At 45.2% G+C, this 21,397-nt stretch overlaps 1 pseudogene and 4 gene segments (V, D, J or C); 2 read left to right on the top strand and 3 right to left on the bottom strand.

Annotated features, from left to right (window-relative positions):
* Positions 1–11,250: 11,250 nt before the first annotated feature.
* Positions 11,251–11,558, bottom strand: LOC128946371 (immunoglobulin heavy variable 3-23-like; annotated as a pseudogene).
* Positions 11,559–13,990: 2,432 nt separating this feature from the next.
* On the bottom strand, positions 13,991–14,565 carry LOC128946330 (Ig heavy chain V region 6.96-like; the record flags this gene model as incomplete). The annotated part of the segment is given in 2 exon segments: positions 13,991–14,013; positions 14,223–14,565. Coding segments are annotated over 2 exon segments (366 nt in total), but the record flags the coding sequence as incomplete, so codon positions are not given.
* Positions 14,566–14,865: 300 nt separating this feature from the next.
* Positions 14,866–18,184, top strand: LOC128946329 (immunoglobulin heavy variable 3-64D-like). The segment is given in 3 exon segments: positions 14,866–15,000; positions 16,844–17,165; positions 18,171–18,184. Coding segments are annotated over 3 exon segments (471 nt in total).
* A 31-nt stretch (positions 18,185–18,215) lies between these two features.
* LOC128946328 (Ig heavy chain V region 6.96-like) lies at positions 18,216–19,487 on the bottom strand (the record flags this gene model as incomplete). The annotated part of the segment is given in 2 exon segments: positions 18,216–18,271; positions 19,178–19,487. Coding segments are annotated over 2 exon segments (366 nt in total), but the record flags the coding sequence as incomplete, so codon positions are not given.
* Positions 19,488–19,703: 216 nt separating this feature from the next.
* Positions 19,704–20,349, top strand: LOC128946327 (Ig heavy chain V region 914-like; the record flags this gene model as incomplete). The annotated part of the segment is given in 2 exon segments: positions 19,704–20,025; positions 20,276–20,349. Coding segments are annotated over 2 exon segments (396 nt in total), but the record flags the coding sequence as incomplete, so codon positions are not given.
* Between the last annotated feature and the right edge of the window lie 1,048 nt (positions 20,350–21,397).

Genomic DNA, 21,397 nt, shown 5'->3' with positions numbered 1-21,397 from the left:
CAAGAGCGGAAAGACATCGCTACCAGGGTAGGTGTTAGAGAATGAAGGGAGAACGACCATCCTTTAATGCATCGAACTCAGGTTTATTGATCAATCAGTCACTTTAAATAACAAAGTTAACGAACTTCGTGCATATTCTGCAATCCAAGTTCATGATAGGCTAAGAGAGAAAACTCTAACCACTACTTTTGTTTTAGAATACCTACAATTGTTTATCAAAAACAGAACCAGTGTTCCCAAACTTCTGCATCTGTTCCCAGGGTGCCAGCTTTTCCCAGAGACGGTGTTCTGCTTATTATGGGAAGACAGTCCGAGAACTTTATTGTTTATAAAGAGAGTCGAGTTGTTTATAGAAATCAGAAGGCTGAGAACTGCTTTACATTTCCCTTATACTTTTCTCTCAATTGTATGTCTCATGGCCTTTTCTTTAAGTCACTCTCCGACACAACTGGCCCTGGACATTGCTGAGAGAGAGAAGTGGCCAAAGCTCTGCCTCTACACTGATTCCTGGATGGTGGCCAATGCTCTGTGGGGATGGCTGGAGAGGTGGAAAGAGGCCAACTGGCAATGTAGAGGGAAACCAATTTGGGCTGCTGATGAGTGGAAAGACATTGCTACCAGGGTAGGGAGGCTACCTGTGAAAGTCTGCCATGTAGATGCCCATGTCCCCAAGAGCAGGGCCAATGAGGGGCACCAGAACAATGAGCAGGTAGACCAAGCTGCAAAGATAGGGGTGTCCAACATAGACCTAGATTGGGAACATAAGGGAGAGTTATTCCTAGCTAGATGGGCCCATGATGCCTCAGGCCACCAGGGCAGAGATGCCACCTATAAATGGGCACGAGACCAAGGGGTGGATTTAACCATGGACAGCATTTCTCAGGTTATCCATGACTGTGAGACGCGTGCTGCCATCAAGCAGGCCGAGCGAGTGAAGCCCCTGTGGTACGGTGGGCGGTGGTCCAAGTACAAGTATGGGGAGGCCTGGCAGATTGACTCCATCACACTGCCCCAGACACGCCAGGGTATTGGAATACGAATCCCAATATTACCAGTTAGTGCCTGGGCCAGTCTGTCCCTTGCTGCTGGGCCAAAGGCAGCAGCCGTGGTGTAAATCACCCCAAAGATACCTTGGCTGCTGGAGGTTGCAGCTGGGCACTGAAAAAGTCCAGGCTTGTCAGGAACTCCGTTTACCTCAGGAGGAAGAGCTTCAGGCGATGGTGAAGAGAAAAAGGAGATGGATTCTGCTGGAGGGTTTGATGTCCAGAGGTTTATTCCATGGTTACAGAGGTCTGAACGGGGGCAACTGCTCCAACAGAATCACGACCGCATGGACTGATTACCTTTTTAAGCTCAGGGACAGGGGGAGGGGAGGGAACAGGTGAGCCACCCAACCAGGTGAGAGGGGCGGGGTCTCAGGGGGGGGATGACACCTAGACAGGCCAATGACCCCCAGGCCTGAGGGGCATCCTTTGAACTTGACCAACCACACAACGTCTTGCTGGAATGTTAAGCCTGATTGACAGGACTCACTCAGCAAGGGGGCGAGGGGGAAGGGAGAGAGGTACAGGCACACCTGGGAGGTGACTTGGAAGTCTAAAATGGGACATTACAGCACACCGCAACACCAGGGCAAGCGCTACGTGCTGACCATGGTGGAAGCCGCCACCGGATGGTTGGAAACCCACCCTGTGTCTCATGCTGCAGCCCGATTGGTAAATGACACAAAACTCGGACAAGTTTTGTGGGTGCTTTATTACGGGCCCGGGGAACTGGGGGACTGACGTCCCAAAAACCCGAGCCCCCGATTTCACGTATGGGTGCTTCCATCTTATACATGCGATTCACAACAGGGTCTCCAAAAAACAGTTCCCCTTCCCCTTGCGTAGCCACAGTCCCCTTGCGATACATTCCTTAGTTCACAAACAAAATCATAAATCTTCTGCTTATCTCATTCTAAGAGCATTGTACGCTGCCCCCAGACAGGTTAGCATTCTTACTTTCCTGCACCAGTTTAAATATTTATTAAATCCCTAAGATTTCCTGCACTAGTTTAAATATTTATTAAATTCCTAAGACTACCTGCACTAGTTAAAATATTTATTAAATCCCTAAGATTTCCTGCACTAGTTTAATTATTTATTAAATTCCTAAGATTTCCTGCACTAGTTAAAATATTTATTAAATTCCTAAGATTTCCTGCACTAGTGTAAATATTTATTAAATCCCTAAGATTTCCTGCACTAGTTAAAATATTTATTAAATTCCTAAGAGTTCCTGCACTAGTTTAAATATTTATTAAATCCCTAAGAGTTCCTGCACTAGTTCAAATATTTATTAAATTCCTAAGACTACCTGCTGGGTTACACACAAACCCAACACACACACACTATCAACGGCTACAAAACTGCTTTTAACGAACCGATTCACACACAACTCATAACTAAACTATAACTACGCATTTTGCTAAATTTCATTTTCTTTTCCAACAATGCCACAGCCCGGAACACCATCCCGGGCCTGGAAAAGCGAGTTCCGTGGAGACATGGCGCCCCTGAGAGGATCGAGTCGGACAACGGGACTCATTTCAAGAACAGCCTTACCAACACCTGGGCTAGGGAACACGGCATTGGGTGGGTGTACCATATCCCCTACCATGCACCAGCTGCAGGGAAAGTGGAGAGGTACAATGGACTACTAAAAGCTTTGGGTGGGGGATCTTTCAAAAATTGGGAGCAGCATTTGGCAAAGGCCGCCTGGTTAGTCAACACCCGAGGTTCAACCAACCGAGCAGGTCCTGCCCAGTCTGAGTCCCTGGATGGAATAGAAGGAGACAAAGTCCCAGTTGTCCCTTCCTCGGCTGTTTTATGGCCTAGAAAGGCTCAGAGATGGCCTTGGGCAGCCCGCGCTCCAAAGGACGAGAAGAGGCTTCAGGTCTTTCTCGGACTTCAGTGTTTATTGGTTGTTTATCTAAAAGATTTTTCTCTCTGCCTGACAGAGGTCCGCACAGCAAGCCGGCCACGGGCACACTGCGAGCCCCCGGGGCGGTCATTTATCTTTATACTCAAAATTACTCAAATCCTCCCCTCCTCATACAGGTGCACACTACTCTAATTAACTTATCCCTTCACCATTTATCCCCGTGAAATCCTCCCATCCTCATACGGGTGCACACCGCGAGCCCCCGGGGCGGTCACTTATCTTTATGCTCAAAATTACGTATACAATATTTACCTCTTCTTTCCAATACCTTTCACCCTTATTGACCGGTGCACTTTTAGTAAGAACCAATCCCAAAGTGCCACCGCCACCACAGAAGATGGAGGCCAAGAAGAAGAAGAAGAAGAAGGACAGGACACGCCCCAATTCCTCCATCTTACTTCTCCAGACCCCCCTGTACAGAAATCCTAAACCCTGTGTTTTACACTCTAATTAACTCATCCCTTCCCCATTTACCCCGGTGAGATCCTCCCGTCCTCACACAGGCGTCGTCTCCCGTGCAGGATCAAAGTCCAGCCACCAGACGCTTCTGGCGACATTCCAGGACCCCCGAGCCCCCCAAGGGTGGTCTCGGTCACTCTGCACCCCAGTCCTGAGGCGCTGAGATCCCACACCGGTGGTTCATGTCAGAGGTTTGTTAGGGAAGACAGTTTGGATCAATCCTGCCTCAAATACAGACAAACCCATTGGTGGGGTTGTCTTTGCTCAGCAAACCGGTTGCACGTGGTGGGTAATGCAAAAAGATGGAACAACACGGTGTTGTTGTTCAGGGAGATCTGATTGTGGGGTGAGAATGATTTGGAAATGTCACCGTTCCTTGGGTGTTGCTGCTGTTGTCCGTACATCAAACCACACAGACATGAGATAGAGGGAAATGTGTAAGGGGGATTTGAGGGGGATTCCGGGAATTTTGGGGGGAAATCCGCGGGTTTTGGGGGGATTTGGGGCATTTTGGAGAATTGGGGGGCAGGGATTTTGGGGGAATTTGGTGATTTTGGGGGGATTTTAGCCAATTTTGGGGGGAGAATTGGGATTTTTCGGGGGAAATTTTGGGGGGATTTTGGGGGGAAATTTGGTGATTTTGGGGGGATTTTTGCAAATTTTGGGGGGAATTTGGGATTTTTTGGGGGGATTTTGGGGGGATTTTGGGGGGAAATTTGGTGGAATTTGGTGATTTTGGGGGGGATTTTAGCGAATTTTGGGGGGTATTTGGGATTTTTCGGGGGGAATTCTGGGGGGGATTTTGGGGAAATTTGGGGGAATTTGGTGATTTTGGGGGGGATTTTAGCGAATTTTGGGGGAATTGGGATTTTTCGGGGGGATTTTGGGGGGATTTTGGGGAAATTTGGGGGAATTTGGTGATTTTGGGGGGGATTTTAGCGAATTTTGGGGGGGGGATTTGGGATTTTTTGAGGGGGATTTTGGGGGAAAATTTGGGGGAATTTGGTGATTTTGGGGGGCATTTTAGCGAATTTTGGGGGGGATTTGGGATTTTTCCCAATTTTTTTGGGGGGGGGGAATTTGGGGGGAAATTTGGGATATTGGGGGGGTTTTGAATTTTGGGGGCATTTGGGAGGGGGTTTTGGGGGGCGTTTGGGGTTTTTTTGGAGCGTTTTGGGATTTATGGGGGAGATTTGGAGATTTTTAGGGGGTCCCAGGAGGGTTTTGGGGTGCCTTCAGGGGGAATTTCGGGGGATTTTGGGCAGATTTGGGGTCCCGAGCAGTTTTTGGGTGATTTTGGGGGATTGTTTTGGGGGGGCCCAGAAGATTTTGGGGAGGTTTGGGGATTTTGAGGGGGTCCCAGGAGGATTTTGGGTGGATTTTGTGGGTTCTGAGTGGGATTTTGGGGGGTCCTGAAAGGGATTTTGGGATTTTGGGGTCATGGAAGGGATTTTGGGGCGGTTTTGGGGTCTCTGAGGGAATTTTTGGGGGCATTTTGGGGCGATTTGGGGTCTCTGAGGGGAATTTGGGGCAAATTTGGGTGTTCTGAGTGGATTTTGGGGTCTTGAAAGGAATTTTTTTGTCATTTGAGGTTTCTGGGGGGATTTTGGAGTCCAGGAAGTGATTCGGGGATTTTTTTTTGGGTGGTCTCTGAGGGGATTTTGGGGCGATTTGGGAGCTCTGAAGGGATTTTAGGGGATTTCGGATTTCTTAGGGGATTTTGGAGCTCTGAGAGCATTTTGGGCGAATTTTGGGGTTTCTGAAGGGATTTTTAAGGGGAATTTGGGACTCTGAGGGAAATTTTGGGCTCCTGGAAGAGATTTTGGGGCGATTTTGTGAGTTGTGAGGGGATTTTAAGGGTCCTAAAAGGGATTTTGGGGCGATTTTCGGGGGGTTTGGGGGCGCCCTCAGTGAATTGGCGGCCGTGTCTCGGGGATCCCTGCCTCTGATTGGTTCCCCGGGGCGCCTCCGGACCAATCAGAAGCCGTCGCTGGGCAGATTTTCCCCCCGAAGGGCGCTCTTCCCGCGCACGGCGCTGATTGGTCTCCGCCCTTTTCTCTCGACCAATCAGCTGCCGCTGGTGAGGAGGAGGCGGGAAACTGCGGATTTGGGTTTATTTTAATTAATTTTTAAATTATAATTAATTGATTTGGGATTTTATCGCTATTTTGATTCCTTTTTTTGGCGTTTGGTTTGTTTAGTTTAATTGGAATCAACTGCAGTTTTATTTCGTTTAATTGGGGTTTGTTTAGTGTAATTAAATTAATTTCAAGTAATATAAACTTATTGTTAATTAAGACAAATTTTAATTTTTCTAACTATTTATTTCAATTAATATCAATTTATAATTTTTCCAATAAAATATTATTTCAATTAATGAAAGCCTATTAATATGTTTTATACGTTTAAAAAAATAAAAATGCATTAATTTTATGAATAAACAATTATAAATTTTCTCGATCAATAAAAACCTATAAATGTATTTTATTGTTTCAAATTAATATACATTTATAAATGTTTGAATTAAAAATTTACTTCAATTACTAAAGCCAATTAATTTATTGCATTAATTTCCATTAATATAAGTTGATACATTTTTTAAATAAAAACTATAAAATTTTAAATTAATAAGGATATACCAATTTATTCTATTTATTCCGATTATCATAAATTAATAAATTCTACCAATATAAATTTGTATTTTCATTTTTTAAAAATCTAAATATTGTTATAAATTAATTTCTCTCAATATCAATTTTCTAATAATTCAATTTCCTATAAATTGATTTTTAATTTTTTATAATAATAAATCACTGATAAGATTAAAATTTATTTAAAAAATAAAATCGAATTAAATTAAATTAAATTAAATTAAATTAAATTAAATTCCTATTCTTGTATTTTATCGAATTTTGGGATTTAATTCCTGGATTTTCATCCCTTCCTTGAATAAATTTTATTTTATCAAATTGATTTCAATTAATCTCCTTTATTTGTTTTTAATTCCTCTGCTTTAATTGATTTTTATTTCTCTTTTCCCCCCATTTCCTCCCTAATTTGCATCAATTTCCTGCCTCTGTTTTTGCCATTTTCTATTTTTATAAATTTATTTTCATTCCCTTTTTTCAATTCCTAATCTCGCCCTTTCTTTCAGATTGAATTCAATTTTTTATTTTAAAAATACAAATTATTAATTCCACTTATTCTGTTTATTTCCTATTAGATTTCTTTTTTTTCATTTTTATTTCATTGTTTTTTTCTGATTACTTTGTTTTCTCCCATTTATTTTTAATCGTATTTTATTTTATTTTATTTTATTTTATTTTATTTTATTTTAAGATATTATTTTATTTTAATGTATAATTTTATTTTATTTTACTTTATCTTATCTTATTTTACTTTATTTTATTTTATTTTATTTTATTTTAATTTATTATTTTATTTTATTTTCATTTATTCTATTTTATTTTATTTTATATTATTTTATTTTTTTTATTTTATTTTATTTTAATTTATTATTTTATTTTTTTTACGTTATTCTATTTTATTTTTTTTTATAATTTATTGTATTATATTTTTATTTCATTATTTTATTTTATTTTATTTTAATTTTTTTTTAACTTTATTTTATTTTATTTTACATTGTTTTATTCTATTCTATTCTATTCTATTCTATTCTATTCTATTCTATTTTTTTTATTCATTTTAATTTCATTTAAAATTAATTCTAGATTCAATTTTGGTCCATTTAAAATTCAAAATTTTTAAAATTTAAATTAATGATTTCATTTTAATTTTAATTCAAATTCATTTTAATTTCAATATTTTAAAAATCCATTCGCATAAACGCGTATAAAGAATACGCTGTAATGAATAAAAACAAATATAAATAAAATAAATTCTTTGTGATTAATGAAAATAATAAAAATAAATCTTAATAAAATCAATTAAATCAAAATGCGAATAATGATAAACGAATAGCTTGTAATAAAATAAAGTAAAATAAAATAAAAACAACATCAATTACATTGAATTATTTTATTTTATTTCACTGAATTTTCTATTTAATTTTGATTTTTTTTTCAATGTTCCATTTATTTGATTACAATTCTTTTATTCCCGTTAATTCCATTTTCTTTCATTGATCCCCAAAGGGAAAAAACGAAAAGAACGAAGAAAACCCAGAAGAAAATGGAATTCTTTAATTTTTGATTGAAATAATATTAATTAATAGCCATTAATAAACGGTCATTGACTTTAATCGATGTTAATAAATGTTAGCGAGGAAGGAACCTGGCAAAATATTAGAATAAGAAATAAAAAAAAATAGAAATAAAAACAATAAAAATAAAAAAATAAAATAAAAAATAATATTTTACTGTGTTATTATTATTATTATAATATTTACTATTATTATATTTATTACTATATTTATTATTATAATTATTTATTATTATTATTATTATTGTATTTCATTATTATTGTTACTACTATTATTATTATATTTTATTAATTTATTATTATTATTATTATTATTATTATTATTATTATTATTATTATTATTATTAATATTATTACCAAAATAAAAATATAGATTAAAAATATTGCCATTCATAAACCTCATATAAACAAAGTTAACAAGTTAATGATGGAAGTAATTAATTAAAAATAGAATTTAAAAAAATAAAAATATAATAAAATAAAATAAATATTTTATTGTTTTAGTATTATATTATTATTAATATAATTATTATTTTTTTATTATTACTATTATTAGTATTATTTTGAATGTTATAATTGTTGTTGTTTTTATTACTATTACTGTTATTATTATAAAAATAAAAATATAAATTAAAAATATTGTCATTAATAAACCTCAAATAAACAAAGTTAACAAATTAATGATGGAAGTAATTAATTAAAATTGAATAAAAAAAAATAAATTGACTTTAAATTCAAATTCATTTCAATTAAAAATAATTTAATTTACTGAAACTTTGCTAAATAAAAAGGAAATAAAACAAAATAAGACCTCAAATCAATTAAATTAAACTAAAATAAACTCAATAAAAATAAAATAAAAAAAAAAATAAAATAAAATAAATTTCTTTTAAATTGAAATTCATTTAAATTTAAAATAATTTAATTTGCTTCAACTATGTTAAATAAAAAGGAAATAAAACAAAATAAAACTTCAAATCAATTAAACAAAAATAAGCTCAATAAAGATAAAATAAACTAAAATAAGATATAAAATGAAATAAATTTAATTTAAATTCATTTAAATTTAAAACAATTTAATTTACCGAAACTTTGTAAAATAAGAAGGAAATAAAACAAAAGAAGACCTCAAATAAATAAAATTATACTAAAATAAACTCAATAAAAATAAAATAAAATTAAATAAGAAATAAAATAAAATAAATTTGCTTTAAATTGAAATTCATTTAAATTTATAATAATTTAATTTACTTAAACTTTGTTAAACAAAAAGGAAATAAAACAAAATAAAACTTCAAATCAATTAAATTAAACGAAAATAAACTCAATTAAAATAAAATAAAATAGAAATAATCTAAATTAAACTAAAATTAATTAAATTAAGTTAAATTAAATAAAATCGTAATTAAATTAAAAAATTCACCTGGAAACCAAAACCAGAAAATCACAAAAATCGGAATTAAAAGTTCCAAAATTGGCAAGAATTAAAATTCAATAAAAAAAAAAATTAAAAGGAAAATTAAAATTAAAATTAAACTTTAAATGAAATTAAATAAAAATAAACTTACCGACAAAATTTACTATATGACTTAATTAAAAATGGAAATAAAAATATAAATTTTTAAATAAAATTAAAGTTATCAATAAACATATCATTTTAAATTAAAGTGAAATAAATCAAAATCGAAAATCAATTAAAAATAAAAAAGAAATAAAAATAAAATTAAAGTAAAATAAAATTAAACAAGATAAAATAAATATATAAATTAAAAAGGAACTTAAAGGTAAAATTGAGGCTGAAATTCCCTTTTGAAATTAAGATAAAATTGAAAACACAATAAAAAAATAAAATTAAAATGATGTGAATAGGAAAAAGGAAATTAACTTCAAATAAATTTAGAAATAAAATTATAATGGAAAATGCAATAAGAAATTAAAATGAAGAGAAAAAAGAAAATTAAAATTGATATTAAAAATATGAAAAAAATGCAAAGTGAATTATAGTAAAAATTAAAATTCCAAATAAAATATTCATTAAAATAAAATGATTATTTCATTTCAATTTAATTGAAATTTCAATTTAATTGAAATTTAATTGGAAAAGAACAAGAAAATGAAAAGAGAAATAAATTTAATATGAAATTAAAGAATAAAATTATACTTTCAATTGTAATTAAAATTTAAAAAAGTTCAAATGCGTTTAAAATGAAAATCCAAAATAAAAATTACGAATAGAAATAAAATTATATTGAAATTAAATTTTAAACTACATTGAGAAATAAAATCACTATAAAATTAAGTTAGAAAATGGAAATAAAATAAAAATAAAATGAAATCAAACTTAAATGAGAATAAAAAAAGAAAAAGAAAATAAAAGAAAAAACAAATAAAAGAAAAATAAAATTAAATGAAACTAAAATAGGAATAAAAAAAGAAAAATAAAATAAAATAATGAATTAAAATGAAATAAAATAAAATATTAAAATAAAATAAAAATTTAATTAAAATAAAAGAGGAATAAAAAAAAAATAAAATAAAATCAGATAAAATAAAATAAAATAATAAAATAAAATTAAATAAAATGAAATAAAATAAAGTTAAATAAAATAAAATAAAATAAAATAAAATAAAATAAAATAAAGGAAAATAAAATCAAATAATAAATGAAAATAATATAAAATAATATATTAAAATAAAATAAAAGAAAAGAAATTAAAATAAAATAAAATAAAATAATAAAACGAAATAAAATAAAATAAAATAAAATAATAAAATAAATAATAAAATAAAATTAAATAAAATAAAATTAAATTAAATTAAAATTCTTCACCCCAAATCCTCATTCTTGGCCCCAAATCTCAGCTCTTTGCCCCAAATCTTGCTTCTTCACCCCAAATCTCAACCTTACACCCCAAATCTCAACTCCCGCCCCAAATCTTCGTTCTTGGCCCCAAATCCCCACTCCTGGTCCCAAATCTCAGCTCCTGGCCCCAAATCTGCACTCGTAGCCCCAAATCTCAGCCTGTGGCCCCAAATCTTCATTCCTGGCCCCAAATCTTTGTTCTTAGCCCCAAATCTTCGTTCTTGGCCCCAGATTTTTGTTCTGGGCCCCAAATCTCCACTCCCGGCCCCAAATCTCCACTCCCGGCCCCAAATCTTCATTCTGGTCCCCAAATCTTCGTTCTGGGCCCCAAATCTTCGTTCTGGGCCCCAAATCTTGCCTCTTGGCTCCAAATCCTCAATCTCGGCCCCAAATCTTCACTTCTGGCCCCAAATCCTCATTCTTGGCCCCAAATCTCAGCTCTTGGTCCCAAATCTCAGCTCCTGGACCCAAATCTTCATTCTTGGCCCCAAATCTCAACCTTTTGCCCCAAATCTCAGCTCCTGGCCCCAAACCTCAGTTCTTGGCTCCAAGGCTCAACCAAGGTCCACAAACCTGGGTGCAAATGGTCGAGATTTGGGGCAAACGGGCCAGATTTGGGTCCGTGGGGGTCAACAATGGGGTCAAGGGTTTGAGAAAAGGACCTGGGGAACGGGGATGGGGACGGGACCAAAATTAGAACCAGCAGCATGAGCCTCCCAACCCCAACCATCATAGGCGTTTTTGGCACAGAAATAGGATCCGGAATCCTCGTCCTTGAGGTTGTTCATGGTCAGCGTCACCAAGCTCTGCCCGTTGTCGCTGGAGATGCTGAACCGGCCCTTCACCGACGGCGCGTATCTGGGGGTGGAACCATCACCGTTGATCCCCGCGACGAATTCCAAACCCTGCCCGGGACTCTGACGAACCCAGCCCATCCCATCCCAAAACTGCTGAAACTGAACCCGGACCCTCGGCAGAGGAGGCGCAGGGACCCCCCGGGGGGCTGGAGGTCCCCCCCGCACTCCAGCAGGGTCACGGCCACCCAGAGCCCTGTGGGAAAATGGGGAGATGATGGAAATCATAAACCTGATTGGTTGAGGACCTCGAGGTGGGCATGACCATCTGGAAAAAAGGGTCAGGACCCACCTGGGAGGAGGATGATGAACTCCAAGGGTCCCAGTTTTGGGACAAGATTCAGGATTTGGGTCAAGGGTTGAGCTTTGGCCTCATCCCCATCTCCCCTTTGTCCCGCAGGGCTCCGGGCGGCCGTGACCCTGCTGGAGTGTGGGGGGGACCTCCAGCCCCCCCGGGGGGTCCCTGCGCCTCCTCTGCCGAGGGTCCGGGTTAAGTTTCAGAAAATTTGGGATGGGCTGGATGCGCCAGAGACCCAGGCAGGGACTGGAATGGCTCGTGGGGATCACCAACACTGGTGGCAGCACCAGCTACGCGCCATAGGTAAAGGGCCGGTTCAAGATCTCCAGGGACAACGGGCAGAGCTCGGTGACGCTGACCATGAACAACCTCAAGGACGAGGATTCCGGATGCTATTTCTGTGCCAGGGCTTTTTGTGCTGGTTGTTGGGCTGTTGCTAATCATGGTGACAATGCTGTTGATAGCGTTAAACTTCTAGATTTTGCTCCTGTCCTATCATTGCATCTCCACATCTTCGATTTTCATCCCAAACCTCACCTCTTGTCTCAGATCTTGACCCTTTGTCCCCATTTGCATCAATGGTCAGCACTGACCCCAAACCCTCGCCTGTTTCTGCCCCAAAACTCAACCACTGGCCCCAAACCTTCTCCCTGACCCTTTGTCCCAGCCCCGCCCCCTTTGCCCCAACGCTGCTTATTGGCCCCAAACCCTCCCCTGGGTCTGGCCCCAAACTCAACTCTCGGCCCCAAATCTCCCCCTCGTGCCCCAAAAGTGCCCCAAGGGTAGAGATTTAGGGGCAGCGGGTGAGGTTTGGGTCAGCGGCTGTGGCTGGGAGCCTAGAGTGGGGATTTGGGGCAGAATCGGGCGAGTTTTGCGGCCAACGCAGGACGGTTTGGGGCAGAACCAGTTTGGGGGTTTGGGGTCTTTGGTCAGCATTGGGGGAAATAGGGGAGACCTGGGAGAAGGTGCAAGAATGAGGTCAAGGGCTGAGATTTGGGTAAAGGTTCTGAGATTTGCGGACCAGAGGAGCTCAGGCACGGGCGCTGCCACCACCGGCAGGGTCAATGTAAGCAGCAGCAGCCCAAGCAGCACCAGCAGCTTTGGCACAGAAATAGGATCCGGAATCCTCGTCCTTGAGGCTGTTCATGGTCAGCGTCACCGAGCTCTGCCCGTTGTCCCTGGAGATCGTGTACCGGTCGTTGACCGACGGCGTGTAGATGGTGCTGGAACCATCGCTCCTGATCCACACGACAAATTCCAGCCCCTGCCCGGGTCCCTGGCGGATCCAGAACATGTCAGAGCTGCCGAAACTGAACCCGGACCCTCGGCAGAGGAGGCCCAGGGTCCCCCTGGGGGGCTGGAGGTCCCCCCGCACTCCAGCAGGGTCACGGCCGCCCAGAGCCCATCCCCAAATCTTCACCAATCGCACTCATAACTCCACTGATTAGGTCCCAAATCTCCATCACATTTTTCTGGTATCCTAAGGTTCCTCAAATCCTGCAAGTTAACTCCATATTCTCAGTAATTAATTGGACACATTGCCCTGAGTGTTCTACATTGATTTCAAAACTAATACCACCATTAACCATTCCCAACCTTGGCACATCCCGGCCACGGCCTTGAGCTCCCTCCGGCTCCTGGCCCTCCTGCTCCTGCTGCCCCTCCCAGGTGGGTCCCACAACTTTTTCCTGAAAGTCACGCCCCTTTTCCCCTTCTGGACCAATCAGGTTTCCCATCCCCATCTCCCCTTTGTCCCGCTGGGCTCCGGGCAGCCGTGACCCAGCTGGAGTGCGGGGGGGACCTCCAGCCACCCGGCGGGTCCCTGCGCTGTCTCTGCCGAGGGTCCGGGTTCCATTTCGGTCATTCTGATCTGCACTTGATGCACCAGAGCCCTGGGCAGGGGCTGCAGTGGGTGGCCGCCATCGACAGCCAAAGTGGCACAAACTATGCGCCATCATTGCGGGGCCTGGTCACGATCTCCAGGGACAACGGGCAGAGCTCCATGTCCCTGACCATGAACAACCTCAAGGACGAGGATTCCGGATCCTATTTCTGCGCCAAGGAGTCCAGCAGTAACATTGCTGCTGGTGCCCTCGAATCTATTGACTTGACCCCATCCCTGGGTCCCCACCTGTCCCCATTCCCCAGGTCCTTCCCTCCAACCCTTGACCCCATTGGTGACCCCCACAGACCCAAATCCGGCCCGTTTTCCCCAAATCTCAACCATTTGCACCCAGGTTTGGGGACCTTGGCTGAGACTCGGTGCCAAGAGCTGAGGTTTGGGGCAGAACCGGCTGAGTTTGGGGCCAACGGTCAGAAGTGATCCCCGCTGAGATCTGGGGCACAAAGGGCAGAGTTTTGGGCATGAACATTTGAGATTTGGGTGAAAGGCTGCAAGGTGCAGAGAAGTGGGAGAGGTAAGGCAGTGATGGTAGAGATTGAGGGAAAAGGGTCAAGATTCAGTTTTAAGAGTAAAGATTTGAGGGTAGAATGTGGGAAATTAGGGATGTCTGTGAGATCAAAGGCAGGGTGGGGCCATCATAACCATCGTAAATATAACCAGCACTACTAGAACCACCACCATAAGCATCTTTGGCACAGAAATAGGATCCGGAATCCTCGTCCTTGAGGTTGTTCATGGTCAGCGTCACCGAGCTCTGCCCGTTGTCCCTGGAGATCGTGAACCGGCCCTTGACCGAGGGCGCGTACTCGGTGCTGCCACCATTGTTGTAGATACTTGCTACAAATTCCAGCCCCTGCCCGGGTCTCTGGCAGATCCAGTACATTCCATAATCCCCAAAATCGAACCCGGACCCTCGGCAGAGGAGGCGCAGGGACCCCCCGGGGGGCTGGAGTTCCCCCCCACACTCCAGCAGGGTCACGGCCGCTTCCCCATCCCCAAACCTTGATCAGTTTTGCCCCAAATTCCCTTTGTCTGGCCCTAAATCTCCAACAGAGATTTCCAGTATTGTAAAGTGCCTTCAACCCTGCAATTAGCCCCAATCCACCCATTAATTAATTGGACAGCACCACCCGAATTTGCATCGCCTCATCTCCATCTCCCCTTTGTCCCGCAGGGCTCCGGGCGGCCGTGACCCTGCTGGAGTGCGGGGGGGACCTCCAGCCCCCCCGGGGGGTCCCTGCGCCTCCTGTGCCAAGGGTCCGGGTTCAGTTTTCGGGATTATGGAATGTTCTGGATCCGCCAGAGACCCGAGCAGGGTTTGGAATATGTCGCAAGCATCTACTCCAATAGTGCCTACACCTACTACGCGCCATGGGTCGAGGGCCTGGTCACGATCCCCAGGGACAACGGGCAGAGCTCGGTGACGCTGACCATGAACAACCTCAAGGACGAGGATTCCACCGTTTATTTTTGCGGAAAATCTGCTGGTACTGGTGATGGTGGTGCTCTTGCTAATTAGGGTGTTGATGATGGTCGTGTCCCCATCTCCGTGTCCCCCTCTGTCCCCGTTTCCCAGACCCTTCCCCCAAGCCCCCAGCCCACACCCAGCCCTTGACCATTGATCCCAACCTTGCTCTGCCTCGGCCCCAATTCTCACCCGCTGACCCCAAGCCACAACTCCTGACCCCAAATCTCCTCTTTGTGCCCCAAAACTTTGCTCAGACGGTCGGGATTTGAGGCCCAGGGTTCTGAGAAACCTCATTGGTTGAAGGCCCCAAACTGGGTGTGGACTGCTGGTAAAAGGGGCAGGACCTGCCTGGGAGGAGGATGAAGAACTCCAAGGGTCACAGTTTGGGGCCAAGGGTCAGGATTTGAGTCAAGGGTTGAGCTTTGGCCTCATCCCCATCTCCCCTTTGTCCCGCAGGGCTCCGGGCGGCCGTGACCCTGCTGGAGTGCGGGGGGGACCTCCAGGCCCCCGGGGGTTCCCTGCACCTCCTCTGCCAAGGGTCCGGGTTCAGTTTCGGCAGTTTTGCCCTGAACTGGGTCCAATAGAGACCCGGGAAGGCGCTGGAGTGGCTCGCAGGGAGGTAAAGCAATGGTGGCAGCGCCTGCTATGCGCCATCAGTCAAGGGCTGGTTCACGATCTCCGGGGACAACGGGCAGAGCTCGGTGACGCTGACCATGAACAGCCTCAAGGACGAGGATTCCGGATCCTATTTCTGTGCCAAAAATATTGATAATAATTTCTGCAGTGCTGGTGCTCCTCTTGATCCATCTGATCCCATCATCGGGTCCCCATCCGTCCCCATTTCCCAGACTCTTCCTCCATTCCTGTCGCCCTGTCCCAGCTCTGAACTGGCTCTGCCCCAATCTCACCTCTTGCCACCAAATCTCAGCTCTTGGCTCCAAGGCTCTACCAAGGTCCCCAAACCTGGGTGCACATGGTCGAGATTTAGGGAAAATGGGCCAGATTTTTTTCCGTGGCTGTGACTCAGTTCCACCACTGCAGTTTTGGGACAGAACGGGTCCAGTTGGGCAAAAATGGTTGGGATTGGATGGACGAAGGTGAGCTCAGCGTGAAACCGGCCCTGATTTGGGGCCAGGAGCTGAGATCTGGGGCAAGAGCAGGGCAAGGTTGGGACAAAGGGTCAGGAGTGGGATCAGGGGTTGGAGGGAAGGGTCTGGGGCAAGGGGAGAAGAACGAAGCTGAAAGGACAACCAGCAGCATCATTCCAACCACCAGTGCGTGGTTCTTTGGCACAGAAATAAACGGCGGAATCCTCGTCCTTGAGGTTGCTCACGGTCGGAGTCACCGAGCTCTGCCCGTTGTCCCTGGAGATCCTGACTCGATCCTTGAAGGATGGCGCGAGGTTGGTGCCAGAACCATGGCTCCTGATGCTCCCGACCCACTCCAGCCCCTGCCAGGGTCTCTGTCGGAGCCATTGCAGGGCAACACTCCCGAAACTGAACCCGGACCCTCGGCAGAGGAGGTGCAGGGACCCCCCGGGGGGCTGGAGGTGCCCCCTGCAATCCAACAGGGTCACTACAGCCCGGAGCCCTGTGGGACAAAGGGGAGATGGGGATGAGGCCAAAGCTCAACCCTTGACCCACATCCTGACCCTTGGCCCCACATTGGGATCCTTGGATTTCATCATCCTCCTCCCCAGTGGGTCCCGCCCCTTTTTCCACCTGGGTAAGCCCACTCAGATGCACTGGACCAATCAGGTTTCTCATCCCCATCTCCCCTTTGTCCCACAGGGCTCCGGGTGGCCGTGACCCTGCTAGAGTGCGGGGAGGACCTCCAGCCCCCCGGGGGGTCCCTGCGCCTCCTCTGCCGAGGGTCCGGCTTCAGTTTCGGCAATTTTGGCATGCACTGGATCCGCCAGAGACCCGGGCAGGGGCTGGAGTGGCTCGCAGGGATCAGTGACAATGGTGGCAGCACCAACTACGTGCCATCGGTCAAGGGTCGGTTCACGATCGCCAGGGACAACGGGCAGAGCTCGGTGACGCTGACCATGAACAACCTCAAGGACGAGGATTCCGGGTCCTATTTCTGTGCCAAACGTGACAATGGTTATGCTGGTGGTAATGCTGCTGCTGTTTTTGCCTTCACTTTTGGTAGTGACCATGAGGGTCGTGAAATTTCCCCAATCCCAGCAATGCTTCCCCCAAGTTGCAGCCCTTCTACAGCCTCGACCATTTTCCCCCAAACTCTGCCATTGTTGCCTGAACTCTGTGCTTTCCTCCAATTTTGCCCATTTCTCCCTAATCTCTACCAAGTCCCAGGCCCTGATTGGAGGAGCCCTGAACTGGAGGCCAGGGGTGAAGGTTTGGGGCCAATGGCTGAGACTTGGGGCCGGAGCAGGGGAGGGTTTGGGGTCAGTGCTGACCATTTGGGCACATGGGGACAAAGGGCCAAGGGCTGGGTGAAGAGGTGAGATTTGGGACGAAAATCAGAACTCTTGGGACTCAGTGCTGGGAGAGGTATCGGAACCAGGAGCTGGAGGCCATAACGGGCATCGTCAACATAACCAGCACTAGGAACACAACCAGAGCACGAAGCTTTCCCACAGAAAAAGGATCCGGAATCCTCGTCCTTGAGGTTGTTCATGGTCAGCGTCACCGAGCTCTGCCCGTTGTCCCTGGAGATCCTAAACTGGCCCTGCACCGAATCCGCGTAGTCGGTACTGCCACCTTTGCTGATCTGTGCAATGAATTCCAGCCCCTGCCCGGGTCGCTGTCGATACCAGCCCATCCCAAAACTGCAAAAACTGAACCCGGACCCTCGGCAGAGGAGGCGCAGGGACGCCCCGGGGCGTTGGATGTCCCCCCCGCACTCCAGCAGGGTCACGGCCGCCCGGAGCCCTGTGGGACAAAGGGGAGATGGGGATGAGAAACCTGATTGGTCCAGAAGGGGAAAAGGGGCGTGACTTCCAGGAAAAAAGGGCGGGGCCCGCCTGGGAGGTCCAGCAGGATCAGCAGGGCCAGGAGCCAGAGGGAGCTCGAGGCCGTGGCCGGGATGTGCCTGGGTTGGGATCCCGGGGGGTTTTGGGTGTTGTTAACAGTGTATTAACTGTGTAATCAATGCAGAATGCTCAGGATGAGGTATGTAATTAATTAAATAATTGATTGGGGTTAATTGCAGTTTTCAGGCATGTTGAGATATGGAAAACTCTGGTAGGGTTTTGGGGCTAAACAAGGGGAGTTATGAGAGAAATGGGTGAAGATTTGGGGATGGGCTCTGGGTGGCTGTGACCCTGCTGGAGTGCGGGGGGCACCTCCAGCCCCCCGGGTGGTCCCTGCGCCTCCTCTGCCGAGGGTCCGGGTTCAGTTTTTGCAGTTTTTGGATGGGCTGGTATGGACAGAGACCCGGGCAGGGACTGGAGTGGATCGCAGGGATCTGGAGCAGTGGTGCCATCTACTACGCGCCGTCTCTGCAGGGCCGGTTCACGATCTCCAGGGACAACGGGCAGAGCTCGGTGACGCTGACCATGAACAACCTCAAGGACGAGGATTCCGCCACCTATTTCTGTGCCAAATATGCGGTTTGGGCTGTTGCTGTGAATCCTTTTGTCCCCATTCGCATTGCTGTTTCCCCACTTGTCCCCATTTTCCAGATTCTTTCCCCAAACCCCAACCTGTCACCCCATTCCTGTCCCCGTGTAACAGCTCTGAACTAACTCTGCCCCAAATCTCTGCTCCTGCCCCAAATCAGGGCCGATTTCACCCTGAGCTCGACCTCGTCCCTCTAATCCCAACCATTGCCCCCAGACTTGTCCAGTTTCACCCCAAATCTCCCCTGCGGGCCCCGAGTCACAGCCACTGACCCAAATCTGCCCCTTGGCCTCAGAATGGGAATTTTGGGCCAAATTTGAATTCTTGATCCCTGATCTTAACTTTGGGCCCAAATCCAGACATTTCGGTGACATTTGGGGAACGAGGGTGCTGAGTGTGGCCCAGAGGGGACATTTAGGGCAGAGCCAGAGCAGAGCTGCGACTGAGGGTGAGGAAATGGGGTCAGGTGCTGGGGATTGGGGGAAGGGTCTGGGGAACAGGAAAGAGGCCAAAAGGATAAACTGGAGCAGCACCCCAATTACCGGCACCAGAAAATTTGGCACAGAAATAGGATCCGGAATCCTCATCCTTGAGGTTGTTCATGGTCAGCGTCACCGAGCTCTTCCCGTTGTTCCTGGAGATCCTGAACCGGCCCTTGACCGATGGCGCGTAGTAGGTGGTGCCTCCACCAGTGTTGATCCCTGCGACCCATTCCAGCGCCTGCCCGGGTCTCTGACGGATCCAAAACATGTCAAAACTCCCAAAATTGAACTCAGATGTGCGGCACAGCAACGTCAGGGACCCTCCGGGGGGCTGGAGGTGCCCCCCGCACTCCAGCAGGGTCACGGCCGCCCGGAGCCCTGAGGGACAAAGGGGACATGGGGATGAGGGCAAAGCTCAACCCTTCACCCAAACCCTGAAACTTGGCCCCAAAATGGGACCCTTGGAGTTCTTCATCCTGCTCCCAGGTGGGTCCTGTCCCTATTTCCAGCTGGCTTTGCCCACTTTGAGTCCCTTGACGAATCAGGTTTCTCATCCCCATCTCCCCTTTGTCCCGCAGGGCTCCGGGCGGCCGTGACCCTGCTGGAGTGCGGGGGGCACCTCCAGCCCCCCGGGGGGTCCCTGCGCCTCCTCTGCCAAGGGTCCAGGTTCAGTTTCAGCAGTTTTGGGATGGGCTGGTATCGACAGAGACCCGGACAGGGGCTGGAAGCAGTCGCAAGTATCACCAGCAGTGGCAGCGCCTACTATGCAGATTCGGTCAAGGGCCGGTTCAGGATCTCCAGGGACAACGGGCAGAGCTCGGTGACGCTGACCATGAACAACCTCAAGGACGACGATTCCGGATCCTATTTCTGTGCCAAACGTGCTTATGCTGATAATTGGAGTCCTGGTGCTTCTGCTCAGGACGCCCATGCTGGATTCCTCCCCATCTCAGTGTCCCCTCCTGTCCCCAATTCCCAGACCCTTCCCCCAAATCTCAGCCCTTGACCCCATTCTTGACCCTTTGTCCCAGATCTCCCCCATTACCAACACCACCAACCAGGAAGCAAAAACCCCCAAACTGGTTCTGCCCCAAACCCAACTAACTTGGCAACAATACTCCCCCGATTCTTCCCGAAATCCCCACTTTGTGCTCCCAGCCACAGCCACTGAAACGAGTCCTCAACCTTTGTCCCCAAATCGGGACCCTGGGCCTCAAACCCCGACCCTCTGAGCAAAGTTTGGGGCACAAAGAGGAGATTTGGGGTCAGGAGTTGTGGTTTGGGGTCAGCGGGTGAGAATGACGCTGATGAGGTGGGATGAGACAAAAGCTCAACCCCTGACCCAAATCCTGACTCTTGGCACCAAATTGGGACCCTTGGATTTCATCATCCTTCTCCCGTATGGGTCCTGCCCCTTTTTCCAGCAGACCACACCCGCTTTGAGCCCACAGCCAATGAGGTTTCTCATCCCCATCTCCCCTTTGTCCCGCAGGGCTCCGGGCGGCCGTGACCCTGCTGGAGTGCGGGGGGGAACTCCAGCCCCCCGGGGGGTCCCTGACGTTGCTCTGCATCGGCTCTGGCTTCACTCTGGCCAATCACGACATGTTCTGGATCCGCCGGAGACCCGGGCAGGGGCTGCAGTTGGTCGCCCACATCACCTGCAGTGGAGGTTACACCATCTACAGTCCATCGGTGCAGGGCGGGTTCACAATCTCCAGGGACAACGGGCAGAGCTCGGTGACGCTGACCATGAACAACCTCAAGGACGACGATTCCGGATCCTATTTCTGTGCCAGACATCACAAATATTGGGGCGCTGATTTTGTTTTTATTGCCGATGCTCTCAGCGATCCCATGCCCTTGATGGTCTCTAAATGTCTCCAATCGCCACAGATTCTTCCCCAAAATCCCAACCCTTCTCCTCAAATCTTGGCTATATTCCCCCAATCTCTGCCCCTGTTCCCGCAGCACTGGAGTTTCCCCAATTTTGCCCATTTCACTCAAATCTCCCCCAGCTCCCTGAACTCTGATTGGCTGATTGGGCACAGTCAAAAATGGGAACTCTTGGAGAGCAAGGCCTGAATTGGGGGACGTGTTTGATTGTTTGGGGTCAATGGTTGAGTTTAGGGGCAGGAGCAGGGCAGGGTTTGGGGTCAGTGCTGACCATTGGTGCAAATGGGGGAGATTTGGGACAAAGGGTCAAGGGCTGAGGTTTGGGGGAAGAGTCTGGGGTTGGGGACAGGGGGGGCTCAGACAGGGGTGGTGCCACCACCGGAATGG

The sequence above is a fragment of the Melozone crissalis genome, unplaced genomic scaffold, assembly GCF_028551555.1.
Source record: "Melozone crissalis strain CALT ecotype California unplaced genomic scaffold, PUWL_Pcris_2 ptg000079l_1, whole genome shotgun sequence".
Classification (NCBI taxonomy): Eukaryota; Metazoa; Chordata; class Aves; order Passeriformes; family Passerellidae; genus Melozone; species Melozone crissalis.
This window is presented reverse-complemented; position numbering and strand designations above follow the sequence as displayed.